General features: G+C 40.4%; 1 protein-coding gene across 1 annotated transcript; it reads left to right on the forward strand.

The window, feature by feature from the left end:
- Positions 1-2405: 2405 nt before the first annotated feature.
- macroh2a2 (macroH2A.2 histone) lies at positions 2406-14014 on the forward strand. The gene is made up of 9 exons (XM_086179766.1): positions 2406-2613; positions 4572-4749; positions 5763-5869; positions 7451-7648; positions 8539-8643; positions 9499-9598; positions 9688-9777; positions 11882-12056; positions 13488-14014. Exons 2-9 carry the CDS (start codon positions 4578-4580, stop codon positions 13651-13653), a joined length of 1113 nt encoding a protein of 370 aa, XP_086035892.1. The 5' UTR covers positions 2406-2613; positions 4572-4577; the 3' UTR covers positions 13654-14014.
- The last annotated feature ends 771 nt before the right edge of the window (positions 14015-14785 follow it).

The raw sequence follows: 14785 nt of genomic DNA on the forward strand, positions 1-14785 counted from the left end.
ATTTCAAGAAGGTAATGATATGAGCAATTAAAGTTTTGCTAAATCCAAAGGTTTGGGGAGATTTGAATAGGCCATGATGTTTCAAGGTATTCAATGCCTTAAAAAAAAAAACTCCAAACAGAAAAACAAAGCATGTACTTAAACAAATTCAGAGAGGATTTTAGATGGGAAATGTTAATATCAGACAAGCAAAAAGGGACTCATCAAACTGAAAAAAAATGAAGTTTAAAAGTTTTACCGTACAACTTGAAGATCAGATTTGGGATGACAGGAGAAGTTAAATTTGGTACAGGATGGTCCAATAGCATTCAGCAAGGAATGGAACTTCCAATGGGGATCTGTGCATTACCCTTTACAGACTGACTGATGACATCTTTAAACATGATTGATCAATATAAAATGAAATCAGGGGACAAAATCTACAATATCATCAATTCTTAAAATAATTGCTTAAGTCATTTTTTGACAAAAAAATTTCTTTGCCTAAATTAACTTCTTGTGATGTCTAGTGGGGTGGCATAGGGGTGGAGCGGTTAGCACTGTCACTGCTCACCAAGAAGGTTCTGGGTTCGAGCACAGGGTCTTTCTGTGTGGAGTTTGCACGTTCTCCCTGTGCCTGTGTGGGTTCTCTCTGGGTACTCTGGCTTCCTCCCACAGTCCAAAGACATAGAAGAGGGGACTAGGTTAATAAGATATTCTAAACTGATCATAGGCGTGGCTGTGAGAGTGAATGGTTGTCCGTCTATATATGTTGGCCCTGCGATGGACTGGCGACCAGTCCAGGGTGTACCCTGATCCAGGATCCAGCCCCTCGTGACCCTGAACAGGATAAGCGGTAGAAAATTGATGGATGGATGGATGGATGATGTATTGTCTCCAGTTTTTTGTGTTTTCTTAAAAAAATGACGTAGGTGATTATTTTAAGAAGGCGATGATATTTAAAAAAAGGCAAGCTGCAATAAACAAATGAAAGGATCAAACGCCTGATTGTGAGGTCAATATGAGTAATTTAAAGTTAAACTGATTTGGCTGAATCTTATGAGTTTGCCAATTCAGGAAAAGGGAGGCTATGATTCTCAACCCTCCAGACTAATGACAGCCTCAGTGAAACCAGACAGATTTAGCAGGATAAAAGACTTCAAAGACAGGTACAACGAGGAGAACAAAAGTGTTGTCAGCCAGCTGTGGATGTGTTAAAAGATGGAAAACTACAAAGTAGAAGAGAGTAGAGCAGCGCTGCATGTAGTGTGTGTGTGTGTGTGTGTGTGTGTGTGTGTGTGTGTGTTGTGTTGTGTTGTGTTCTTGGGCCAACAAATAACCAACTGATTTTTGTTTGAATTCCCACCATAAAGTAGCTTGTTGTTGGACTTCTTTTTTTAATATTGTCATAATAACTCTGGACATATTACATGGACCTTTATGAGAGATAATGAAAAATAGAAGCCATATTTCTAATATCTCTCCAAATGTATTTGAGTTTTATTGGGTGGGGGATGGGTGATTACAGAACAAAATGAAAATCAACATGCAAGCAACTTAAAACCAGAATTTACCTTTAATATTGTAGGTTGTTATGATTGTGCAGCAGTATATGTGTCCTGCTGTTCCTGTTTGCTCAGTGGCTTTTTTCCTGAGCTAGGGACACTGAAACACATATTGGCAATGGCTGTGTAACTCATTATAAAACCTGACGTTACAGTAATTGAGGACCCATCAGTACCAATTTCCCTTTTGAAGCCTCTGCGAGGTGAGTGACATGACCTTTTAGAATGAAAGGGTTGATTTGAGAACATAGAAACAGATAGTAAAGTAGGCTTTACTGATGTGATGTGATTTATATAAATCACAAGATGGTGTGTCCCTTGAATAATAATAATAATAATAAAAATCCACATTTAATATATACTCAACAATTGAAGGTGGCTTCTCTCCTTCATTGAGCTAGTGGCTTTCGCCATCAAAGATGGAGTCAAGTGATCTAATGGCCATTGTGACTGTCCTCTGTTTCCCCTCTGATGCACCATACAGGCTGTGTTGTGCCCCACAGCCCTTGTGGAGACCCTTTTACTTACACGTACAGTACCTTTTACACCTACAGTGACAATGACTGTAGGTGTATTTAAACATGCGTAGGTCCACTGAGAAATTGCAAGGAGAGGGGAAATTTTAAGTTATATATTCTGACTATAAGGCCTTATTTGAGGTCTATTGAGGTTTATTTATGGTTGGCTACATATGAGATACACTGGAACCCCATGAATTTTTTTATATGTGACATCCTCTGCAAACATCCAACATCTCCAAGCACATAGCGTTTCTTTCAACATTTCCTTCTTTGAAGCCATATTGGGGGGGGGGGGGGGGGGTGGCGTTTTCACAGTATTTTCCTCTACTGAATTTTTCCCCTTTGCAGCATCAGTAGCACAGAGCCAGCCTCCGACCAGTCTACGCTGTTCCTGCTTGGTCTGTGCCTTTTTTTCCCCCCTGAGCTTGGGAAACAAGATTACGCACAAGGACAGCAAATAAAACACAACCAAAACAAAACGCGCCGTCTGTCACCGTACAGGAGCATTTCGGGCTCGCGCTGACTCGTGTGAAAGGAGGACATAACAGGTAGAAACTTCGAGGGTCTCTCATTCTTTATGCCTCGGTGTATATCCGGATTGACGGGGACGCTTTACTCTCCATGTCTGATGAGATTACACACATGTATAGGGTTGGAGGTCTACATGAAAAACAAGGAGGCGGGCGGGGGCTTGTTTAAAAGAAATTGCTCACTCTAGTTAATGTTGCTTCTGTTGATTTGCACGCGAAAGTGCACCGACACAGATATGCGGAATACATTAGTATTACAAGCGAAATGAAGCTAGCTTAAATGCACATATGTGCTCTATGTTTTCCTTCTCAGAATGAGTGCAGAGAAATAATGACATTTCTATGTCCGTACAATCTAACGTCACCGTGCCCGGCTCTTCTTCAATTAGTCTAGCTGGAAAAACCCGGTTTAACATCTGCGCAGCTACGTCGACTTAACTGTAACATTGTGTTCAGTACGGTAACGTTAGCCTACATGGCCCCAGTCGGTCACATTCCCGTCTTTTTCCATTCGGTAAGTGCGCCGAATATCGCACGGTCACACTATATCCCTCCACCTTTATCGCCCGCCGCGAGATCCCGTGAATTAGTGCATGCATGTAAATTATGGTACAGGCCGAAGCGCATCACACCGCTCAGTGCTGGAACTTGTTTACATTGAAACTTGGGGTCGAAGCTGTAACCTTTCCTTCGTCAACAACCTTGGTCAACATATGGTTCGGGGAAGGAAAAAAAAAAGGGAAAACGACTTGACTTCATCATGGCTTCCTAGATACAAGCAGTGGACTGACGTATGTTTCCCCTGATATGACATACAGTCAGTTCTGAAATACCAAACCTTGCGTGGGTCAATGACAATTTAGAAAGGACTATAACTACTTCATTCATTCTTGGATTTGTTTCAATGAAGGTTTCATAAACAACAGTGAGATTTGGTATTGTTCAGCGAATTTATGAATATCACAGCCAAACTCTCCTGTGTCTATTTACATGGACAAGTATTTTTGTTTGTGCTTCAAGCTTTATTTTTAAAAGTGTTAATGACACATTATCCAATCAAGTTTATACTAACTTGAGTAAATGATCAGCACATGAATAGATGAATAAAGATTCCTTATATGTCATTGTATGTGTACAGTCATTAAAATTACATAAAGCTTAAAAAGTAAAAATATTCATTATTCAAAATGGCCCTAGTGCATCGTAGGCTATATTTGTATCAAAGCTAAGGCTAAACACTTGTCCTGTTTAACAACACATACATAACAAACATATAACAGTGTGTATATATAATAAACACTTAAATGCTTACATGTAAAATATTGATTAAAAAGTTTTCCAATCATTTGCAAACTGTATACTGATAGGAGTCATTTTTATTGCAGTGAAACATGGAATCAGTCGACATTTTCCAGTTCCCCAAGTTAAAGTCACCTATATTGTATAAAAAGATACTAACACATATTGAACTATTTTCATTTTTTTACAGCCTCTATAAAATAGGATCGTCAAGTATTAATAGGTTTCTCTCATCCTGTAGTCTGCAGTTCAGTGGTTACTGTCACATGACTGCTGGTCTCAACAGTCTTCCTTTGGCAGAATTTTAAATTAAACCTGTTTTTTTTATTAAATGTCTTTTTTTGATTTGACTTTTCCTGATGGCGGTGATATGATTTATTCAAAAACTGTTTAAGTTGAAATCCGACAATACTTTGTACAGCTTATCACTGTTACATGAATGGTGTGATTTAGGCTTAAGAGAAATCAATAACAGGCCATTCATATTTGCCAAGGAGGTCAATGATTTTAGAGGGTTTCCGAAACTACTGCAAGATGTAGGTATTTATAACAATTTTCTATGATCCTGGGAGTTCATTTCTTGCATACTGTTATATATATGTCTCTGATGTTTTTGTCTCCAACAACAAAAAAGCTTTCTATAAAAGATTCAAATAAATATTGTGCTCTTCATCCAGACCACGATGTCAGCCAGAGGGGCAAAGAAGAAGGCCACCAAGCTGTCCCGCTCAACTCGGGCAGGTGTCATCTTCCCTGTTGGTAGGATGATGAGATACCTGCGCACTGGTACACACAAATACCGCATTGGCATGGGGGCACCTGTCTACATGGCAGCAGTCATTGAATACCTGGCAGGTAAGATGTTATCATATAATGGCATTTATCATACCAACTTGCATCAATTAGTGTAAAAATAGCAGTAATAGCATATACTGATACCATAAACTTATGTTTATGACATTAACATTCTCTATCCATCTAAGAGCAGAATCACAAATGTGGTTTCATTATTTGCGTATCATGTAATGTATGACAGTGCTTTACAAATAAAGTTTGATTGATTGATCAAAAACCCTTGAATTGTCTTCCATATTTTTCCCATGATTATAAATTAAATATTTACATTTATTCTTGCTTGTCATCTTTATAAGCTTGTAATGAATACGTAATAGTGTAGTAAATGTTTAGGTTAATAATGGTGACTCAATTTATGTCTGTGTAATTGTAATTTTTATATTAGGTTTGATTTCACCCATCAGCAACAGAAAAACAAACAAAAACTAGGCTAATAAAAAAATTGTTTAAAAAAACCCTTTGGAAATCACTTTTTGTGCTTGTTTTTTTCCAGGAAAAACTGTTCTATGTTAGAAGAACCCCTTATTCATAATTTGATCCTGTAGCAAAAACATTAGGCACCGTATGTTAGTCTTAAATTGCAGCTGGTCATGCACCAGATGGCATTTAGTTATTGAAGCACCTCACAAAAGTAAATTTTATTGACACTAAAACTTGTAGTGTTACAGGTATAGACATGAAAAAGTAAGAAAAGATAACAACAAAGTCAGAAATTAAAGTTAACCACTGGAGGTCAGCAAACACTTGGAGTTTAAGTGACAGGAATCCATCCCTTGAACTTACACAGCACAGGTTAAGAAAAAGGATGATGAATAGAGCGTTGTTACATTTTTCCCTCCTGTGCCTGTGCACATATTGCTACGACAGCAGTTGACAGTTAAATGAGTTAGGTCAAATCATCTTGACTGTTCTACTTATTTGCTTAAGTCTGGCAGTCACACTCTGGAAAGTAAATATTTTTAAATACAAAAACACACTGACTGATGGTTTGTCCTGTTTTTTTCTCCTTATAGCTGAGATCCTGGAGTTGGCAGGAAATGCAGCACGAGACAACAAGAAAGGCAGGATAACCCCAAGGCACATTAAGCTGGCCGTGGCCAATGATGAGGAGCTCAACCAGGTGACATACCATTTTACCAGTGGATGGCACATATTTACAGTTTGAGTGGATGTTTTTGAAAAAGGAACAAAACATGCACACAGACGTGAGTCTTGACATTTTAGTTTTCACAGTAGCATGTCCATATGGTAATTCCTCCTGCTCATCCTGGCCTAAATTCTTTAAGTGAGATGTGGAAATATGATGGAGACTTGTTGATTTTGCAGCTCTCTCCTCACTAGCACTATTCCAGCCACTTGTCTAGGCAAGTCAAGTCAATTTTATTTGTATAGCGCCAAATCACAAAAGTTATCTCATGACACTCTACAAGTAGAGGAGGTCTAGCACTGCACTTCTTCAATGAATTTACACCCAACAATTCTCCATGAGGAAGCACATGCTGTCACTGCCTTGTAAGAGGCAGGAACATGCAGCCAGGCTCATTAGGAACGGCCTTCTGCTTTGACTTATTGGGGGAAAGAGAGCAGGCGAGCAGAGCAGAGACAAAGGCAGATAACAGAGGAAGACAGATATACAGAAGAAAAGAGAGGGACCGAGATAAAAAAGGAGAGAAAAGGAAGAGACTGATGTACAGATGGGGATGTGAGCAGGTGATGCTAAGGGGGACAGCACTCGGGTCTGTAGCCTCCTCCAGCAGCATCTGGGATCTGGGATGTAGTGAACCCCAAGGGCTCCAAATGCTCCCTAGCAGTACAAGAAGGATGGGAACTGTGTTGAATAAAACTGCACATTGCTGAATAATACAGAGAGGTAGCTTCCTGTTTTCATTGCAAAAGAAGGGGTTAAACAAGGCTGCTTTCAGGGTGTCCCTGTCCAAGATGCTGGACTCATGGAGTTTAGGTGTACCCTCTCCTCATCTGTGAGATGCAGTCGAAACACTGCTGAAATTCCTGTTTTCTCTTCTTTCAGAAGCAAAACTCCTAGAGAAACTAATGCTTGCACAGTTAAGCAAAGCTAACTCTCACAGAGCTTTATTGTTTTCTTCTGATGGAGAAGAGTTTGCTTCTCATTGGTGAGCTGAATAAGCAAAAAAGATTGTGGTTCAGTATGTGATGGTTTTATACTTCAAGAGCAGTGCAGTGATATAGGCTCAATCACAGCCTCTCACGGCAATTGCAGAGGTTTGGTCCAGGTTTGGTGGAAAGGGCTATCACATTCTAATGAAATAAAATGTGTGCCCTCACCAGCATAATCTCAGATTAATGGAGACCTTTACATTCAAAGACATGCTATCTGGGCTTCTCGCGGATCAGTTTGCCCAGTGGACATTTAACCTTATGTACTTTACCAGGTCAAACGATGGGCTCGGCTTTGCTAACTGTCTTATCTTCAAACTTTACTGGAGATTGCTAAATTAAAAAAAAAAAAAAGTTCTAAAGATGCAACCACAACAAATCTCTTTAGATACATATTACACATATTGGTTGGGTGAAATTCCCTTGTGTGTGGAGTGTGACATGGATGTAGTAATACCGAAGGTTTCAACTGACAGCAGATTGTATATTTGTGCTGAAGGAATGACATTCTACTGAGAGTAACGGTCTATATTCAACTCTATTAATGAAATGTCTTGTCTATCAGCTTCTGCGGGGCGTGACCATATCAAATGGAGGGGTACTGCCTCGGATCCACCCAGAGCTACTTTCCAAGAAGAGGGGAAGCAGGGTGAAAGTGGACAGCCAGGCATCCGTTCCTGAGAAGCAGGAAGAACGCCCCAAGAGCAAGAAACCTATCAAATCCTTCAAAAAGATCAAAGGCAAACGAGGCCGCAAGCCAAAGGTTGGTCAGCTCAATTAAAAAGTGCAGCTGAATTTAAGAGTATGGTATGCATTTGAAGGCTGACGAAAAGCCTACACAATAGGGTTGGAATTATGATCTCTTTGTCAAAATTCCTTATCAATCTTGCTGTTTCATTTATCAAAATCTAGAACAGCATTATAAGCCAGAGCAACTGCGTTAAATCAGCTGTTGAGGAGTTTCAGGAAGTTTTTCATACTCAGTGGCTACATTAACATGGACGTCAGTAGTCTGACTATTAACCTTGTCTGTTTACTCAAAAGAATATTCTATTATTATTCCTTTTTATATTCTTCAGAGCAAATTATTTGGGCCTGAGCCTGAAGGTACTTCATTCTATTATTCCAATTACATCCCTACATTCTACATTTAAATTTCCATGCAGAATTTGACCAAAATCATTTCTGTCACATTGCATCCAGTGCATTTGGAATGTGATTTACTAATAATGTAACACAACTGTTTGTAACTCTCTCTGGAAGCTGGACCATGGATCATAAAGCAGTCTGCTGTATCTACCGCAAAAGTGCTGTCGAAACCCCAGTCGCACTTTATAGTGTGATTAAGGTGCTTACATGTCTACAATGCACTTTAATAAGGTGACTAAGAAAGAAATGCTCAAACTATCTTAATCTGATCATTGGTCACCCCAACTATCATCTTACATGTATTAATGTAGTTCAAAACTTAATTTTACATGGTGTTCTCATATTCAGAGTATAGTTTTAATTTCACAATATTGCTGTCCATGCAAATATATTTAGCCACTGTCATAGATCCAGAGACCCACTCACACAGCTCTGATATTCATTTGTTCAAGCTTTGAATTGTGTTATGATGTAAGTGTGCCACGTTCCCTCCCTCTGGCAAAGAGCACAGACAACGACAAAGAGTCAGTACCAAACTCTACTGTGGAAGATGGTCCTGGAGATGGATTCACCATTCTCTCAGCAAAGAGCCTCTTCCTTGGACAAAAGGTAACATACTTCAGGGCTGACATATTGAGGACTGAAGCTTCAAGTGAAGTCAAGTCAATTTTATTTGTATAGCACCAAATCACAAAAAAAAATATCTCATGACACTTAACAAGTAGAGCAGGTCTAGAACCACGCTCCTTCAATGAATTTACACCCAACAATTCTCCATCAGCAAGCACATCCTGCAACAGTGGCGACGAAAACCTTCCTTTTAACAGGCAGGAACGTCGAGCAGACTCAGGCTCAATGGGGACGGCCTTCTGCTTTGATCGGTTGGGGGGAAAGAGAGCAGGAGAGCGGGGCAGAGACAAAGACAGATAATGTAGGAAGACATTTATGCAGAAGAAAAGAGAGGGACAGAGATAAAGAGAGAGAAAAGGAAGAGACTGATGGACAGACGGGGACGTGAGCAGGTAGTGCTACGGATGGCCGCTTGAGGCTCTTCAGGTCTGTAGCCTCCTCCAGCAGCACCCGATTTCTGGGATGTGGGGAGCCCGAAGGCTCCGGAGAAGAAGACAAGTTAGTAACACATATGAGTATAATTTATGTAAAACACGTGCAGGAGGACAGAGAGGAGGAGGAGAGAGAAGCCCAGTGCACCATGGCACATCTCTCGGCAGTCTAAGCTGCACATCTAAGGGCTAGCCTAAGCCAGACCTAACTATACTGTAAGCTTTATCAAAAGGAAGGTTTTAAGTCTGCTCTTAAATGTAGAGAGGGTGTCTGCATCCCAGATCGAAACTTCAGATTCAAGCAACCAATATACTGAACAAATGTGTATGTTCTGTATTGTGGTCAACCTCAATGAGTGCAACTCTTTTCTCCTATTGTGCTGATGATGGTGTAAATCCACAGCTTTCACTAACAGAGAGCGAAATAAGCAAAATTGGAACAATCAAGGTGGAAGCGATAATTAACCCCACAAATGCAGAGATGGACCTGAAAGATGGAGTAGGTGAGGGGAAGTTTTTTTTTTTAATTTTATATCATCACCAAGTTTCTGTTTCCCTGTACACAGCTTCTGGTGCTCTGGTGTGTTTGCAGGCAATGCCCTGGAAAAAGCAGGGGGACGAGAGTTTCTGGAGGGGGTCAAGGAGCTGCGAAAAGCACAGGGGCCTTTGGAGGTGGCATCAGGTACAGAATGTCATTGAGCACAGGCTCTATGGGGTTAGCAAATGTAATGGGTTAGCAGTGCTGGTTGAGAGTGTTTGAATTTAGTGACCAGTGAGGTTAGTCATTGCACATGGTGGAGGGGTGTAGTGTAATGTAGCATGGGCCAAGCAACCCCCTTTTAGAATAATGTGTACTACATTGAGTGTTTAATATGTTAGTACCATTCAGATCCAAAATTTTATTTTGTAAATTGGTGTGATTCATCTGTGGGCAAAAGAGTGTGTAGTAACAGACCAGCCTACTCCAAAATGCCTGACATGCACTGAGTTTGGCATGGATGGAAACTGGATCTTCCTGGAAACAAGTGAACAGTTCAGACACAAAAACACAACCTGCCTCTTTCTGACTGGATAAATCTTCTGACTGGTTGACTTCTCTGAATTTATTCTTGGAAGAGCACCTACAGCTTGTAAAGCACATCAAACACGTCTGTCCACCCTCCATGCTAGCTGGGTCTGGCCACTTGTAGGCTGTCTGCAACTTGACAGTCACGGAATAGTTTTAACTGTGCAGATCTAATTAAGGATTTGCTGCTGGCCTGAATGTCTCTGAACTGGTTAAACATGAAATTTTGTCAAAGATGTGAGCACTTGCGAACAGGAACAACTAGAATTATGTTGCATGTTGAGATATGTCGGAAGTCTCACCCTTCCCCAGCAATCATGCTCAGTGCTCACAGTCTATGACCACAGCAGCGTTATGCTGGGCCAGTAAATTGTTGGCTTAGACAATAGATAAAACAACCACACCTTCTTTTTTGCCTGAAAGATACTGAAAATGTACGTAAATATTAGTAGTACAGGAACAGCAGGAGTATTTTTCTTGTCTTTCCCAGTAGAGCAGGGGTTTTCAACTGGTTTTGTCCCAGGGACCACCACTATAACCAAGAAGCAACTCAGGGACCACTGCTTTGGCGGATGTTTTTTTTTTTTTTTTTAAGTTTGCACCAAGCTTAAAATTAAGGAGGATATATACAGGCTATTTATATGCATCAGTGTATGTCTGTTTATTCAATGGTGTCCGTGGGTGACGAGGAGAATCCTTGGGAATCTCTATCACCTAGGATTTCTGTTTCTCTATCACCGACATTTGACCGAATATGGATGGGTAAATTATTCAGAAAAATGAACTGTAATTGGAAGATAAATTAAGTCCAAATAATTAGTCTTTTTTTTTCATTTCATTTCATCATTTTATTTCATTTATTATTTTCCATTTACAATTTCATGGACCACCTTCAATACCACCTTGGACCACTGGAGGGCCGCCGACCACCGGTTGACAAGCCCTGCAAAAGAGAATACTCACGTACTGCCTCTGTTGAAGGGCAAATAAACTCATATGAGCTGAACTTAAGTGAGCAAGTTTCAGCTTCTTGACTGCTTGACTTGAAGAGTCAGGTTTCCCAACTGATGATTCCAACCGGTGAATTTCAGAAAGCAGCTGTTAGCCTTATCCACGATAGACACACAAATATCAAGAAAAAAAATCAATCCATCCATTCCGCTTATTCCTGTTAAGGGTTGCGGGGGGGGGGGGGCTGGAGCCTATCCCAGCATCAACGGGCGAGAGGCGGGGTTCACCCTGGACAGGTCGCTAGTCCATCGCAGGGCCAACATGTAGAGACAAACAACCATTTACACTCACATTCACACCCTACAGGCAATTTAGAGAATTCAATTAGCCTAGTCACCAAATTGCATGTCTTTGGACGGTGGGAAGAAGCCGGAGTACCCAGAGAGAACCCACGCAGACACGGGGAGAACATGCAATCTCCACACAGAAAGATCCAGTGCCTGAGCCAGGACTCGAACCTGTAACCTTCTTGCTCTGAGGAGACAGTGCTAACCACTGCACAACCATGCTGCCAAGAAAAAAAAATCAAAACAATTACTTGAGTGAGGAGTCATTCAGACAGCAGAGGACAGAACAATCGGGCAATGCAGCTGACCCTGGTGAGATCATTAAACCAGACCTGCCTCCAACTCAGAATGAACCTGTTCATGCAGTGTTTGTGTAATAAACCTTCTTCTCAGCTATCAAACTGTGTGATTGTACCCTGCAGTGGCAGTGAGCCAGGCCAGTGGGATGGCGGCCCGCTTCATTATCCACTGTAATGTCCCACAGTGGGGTTCAGAGAAGTGTGAGGACCAGCTTGAAAAGACAGTGAAGAACTGCCTCTCGGCTGCAGAGGAGAAGAAACTCAAATCTGTGGCTTTCCCGTCACTCCCTGCTGGACGGTGAGAACACGCCACACTTTGACACACTGCTGACTTCAAATGCTTGATGTGTCAGTCAGCAGTGGTTCTAAAGTGATAGTTCATTCAGAGTTGACGAGCATGTCAGGAATGCAGGGTTTGTCCTGACTGGAAGTTTGAAATGTTCACAGTCTGATCAGCTCTTGAACAGGTACCACTTCAACCTAGCCTCTCCTCATAAAGGATTCAAAAAAATGGTGCGTTATTAATTGAATTGTAAACACTTCATGAACCATTAATTGCAAGTTGTAAATTACTCATAACCTGCTTTCCAATACATTAATGTGAGGTCACTATATGGGAAGATGAAGGTTTTCTATACTACTGCATTTTTATCCATCTAAGTAGCAAGATTTGATAGTCTGTTTTACCCAGATGGAAAAAAATGCAGTAACTTAGCATACCTTCATGTTGCCAAGAAGTGTACTGCATTGATGCATTGAAAATAAGGTTATAAATCTTTTACAACTTGTAATTAATGGTTTATGAAGTGTTTACAATGCCATTAATAACACACTTATAATAATTTATTTATCCTTTACAAGGGGAGATTTATTTTGACTTAATGAGCTGCATGCACACCCAGGGTTCCCCTGCGTCCTGGAAAACCTGGAAAGTGATTGACCAATTTTCCAGTCATGGAAAACATATTGAAAATGAGAAAAAAGGACAAATGTCCTGAAAACAGTTCGTATTTCCTGGAAAATTATTTATCCTCCCCCTGCCTTGTTAGCGAATGCAAATGGGTAAAAAGTTACGCGCATACATGTCTGTTGTCACCTTTTTCTGGGCACAGCGCTTCTCTGCTTCTAGCCAGCGCAGCGCCCCATGTGATGCTACCAGCCAATCAAATTTGGATTTCCACGTAGAGCAGTTCTGCAACCCAGTGTTTTCAGTTTATCGTGTCGCTAGACTTAGTGACTTTTCAGACGCTGTTAAGGATTTAGTGCCTAGCGACATCATAATTGTTTTTCATAGATAAATTATAGCCAGACTGCACATCAAATGTATGAGTAATAAACATGGAAACAGTCTGGTTAAATGCAAGTTACAACTGTAGCAAAGAACACTTCTTAAGTATGAGGGAGACAGAGAAATGTATTAGTGTATGATGTAATAACTTGTCTCTTTAGCTGCTGAAAATGTCCTGGAAAAGAATCTCAGGGAAAGAGTGGGAACCCTGACACCACAAACCGACTACAATACTAATTGTCCCCATCAATCAATTGAACTGAAACAATTTGTCCCAGGCATGAAAATATGAGAAGGATTGTTTACCTGCACTGCTAGTCTTGTGGAGAGGTAGAATTGGATTAATTTATCTTTAACCTTTGACATCATGAGCATCTTTAGCAGTGTGATCATGCGGTTGCATGCTGTAGTTTCATGTGACACACCTAATCTCTTTCTCAGGAATGGATTCCCAAAGCAGACGGCAGCCCAGCTAATCCTCAAGGCCATCTCCAACCATTTTGTGTCGTCCACCAGCTCCTCTCTGAAAAACATTTACTTTGTTCTGTTTGATAGTGAGAGCATCGGAATATACCTTCAGGAAATGGCCAAGCTGGACGCCAAGTGAGGATTCTTGTTTTAGGGGATGTTTTTCTAACTGTTGTTTGTGGCTCATGGTGTAGATAGCTCATAACAGTAGGGGGGTTGATGCAGAATCTGTCCATGTTTAAAAAAAAAAAAAATGTGATTGGAGTGCTGTTTATATTTCTGTTAAACTGTCCCTTCCAGAAATTGCATTCTTTCTAGATTAGATCATTTAAATCCCCACAGTTTGCCATTATGATTGCTTGTTTCACTGATGTTTTTACATTCCATCATGTACAAATATATCAGTTATTTTCCTGGCCTCTGTAGTTTCTGATACATTTAGTATACTAAAGAAATGTGGTTCTCATTCTGCTTTGAAATAAAAACTCAAATGTTTTACACCAGTGGTCCCTTCAAATGTTTGAAACTTTGAGGACTTGTTTTTCATTTTGGAAATAGTGTTAAAAGAATATCTTATAATATTAGCAGAGAATACTGGTTGCCATACACACATCACATCCTGAAGTTGGATGAAAGTATGAAATCCTTCCTAAACCAGCATGTCTGTCTCTCACTACTGTCAGATCCCTCAAAGTTATCATACCCCATATTTCCAAGACAGTCAGAGGACTGGTTTGGAGCCAGTGCTTTATCTCTCACCCTTTGATCAGGTGAACTGGCTACAGGGGAACACCAAATCTCTTTTGAACCAAAAATTATTTACATCCACGGTTTGGAGCAGGAATATCAAAAAAGTAAGTAATGCCTGACCTGTCAGTAGAGGCAATGAAGCAGCCTTTCTGTTTCCTGTGAAGCCATACAGATGTTTATAGTGGTCACTAGATTGGGCTTTGTTCTCACTCTTTAGCAAATAGAATGCAATCCCGTTCTTGGATAGGATATGAGTTCTAACAGTTCAAAACCAGCAGTAGCACCAGATTTGCATAGATGGAAGCGCAACAGCTTTTGCTCCTCATGAATCAATTCAGTTTTGTTCATATAGCACCAATTCCTAACAGATTATGTCAAGGTATAGTTCATATAGAGCCAATTTACATAAAAATGTGTGTGTCTGACTTAATGTGTGAGTGAGTAAGTACACTTCATTGAACAAACATGCATTAGTTAACATTATGTGTAAGTACAGAAGTTGAGAATATGTATTCAAATTT

This window comes from Aulostomus chinensis, chromosome 16 (genome assembly GCF_037954235.1).
Source record: "Aulostomus chinensis isolate RoL2024-O1b breed Wild chromosome 16, RoL_Achi_v1.0, whole genome shotgun sequence".
In the NCBI taxonomy this organism is placed as follows: Eukaryota; Metazoa; Chordata; class Actinopteri; order Syngnathiformes; family Aulostomidae; genus Aulostomus; species Aulostomus chinensis.

Excerpts from the sequence above, each read along its gene's own strand:
- macroh2a2 (XM_086179766.1), top strand. The coding sequence starts at position 4,578 with ATGTCAGCCAGAGGGGCAAAGAAGAAGGCCACCAAGCTGTCCCGCTCA. Across the intron at positions 9,599-9,687 it reads GGACCTGAAAGATGGAGTAG|GCAATGCCCTGGAAAAAGCA; the intron begins GTGAGGGGAAGT and ends GTGTGTTTGCAG. Across the intron at positions 9,778-11,881 it reads GCCTTTGGAGGTGGCATCAG|TGGCAGTGAGCCAGGCCAGT; the intron begins GTACAGAATGTC and ends TGTACCCTGCAG.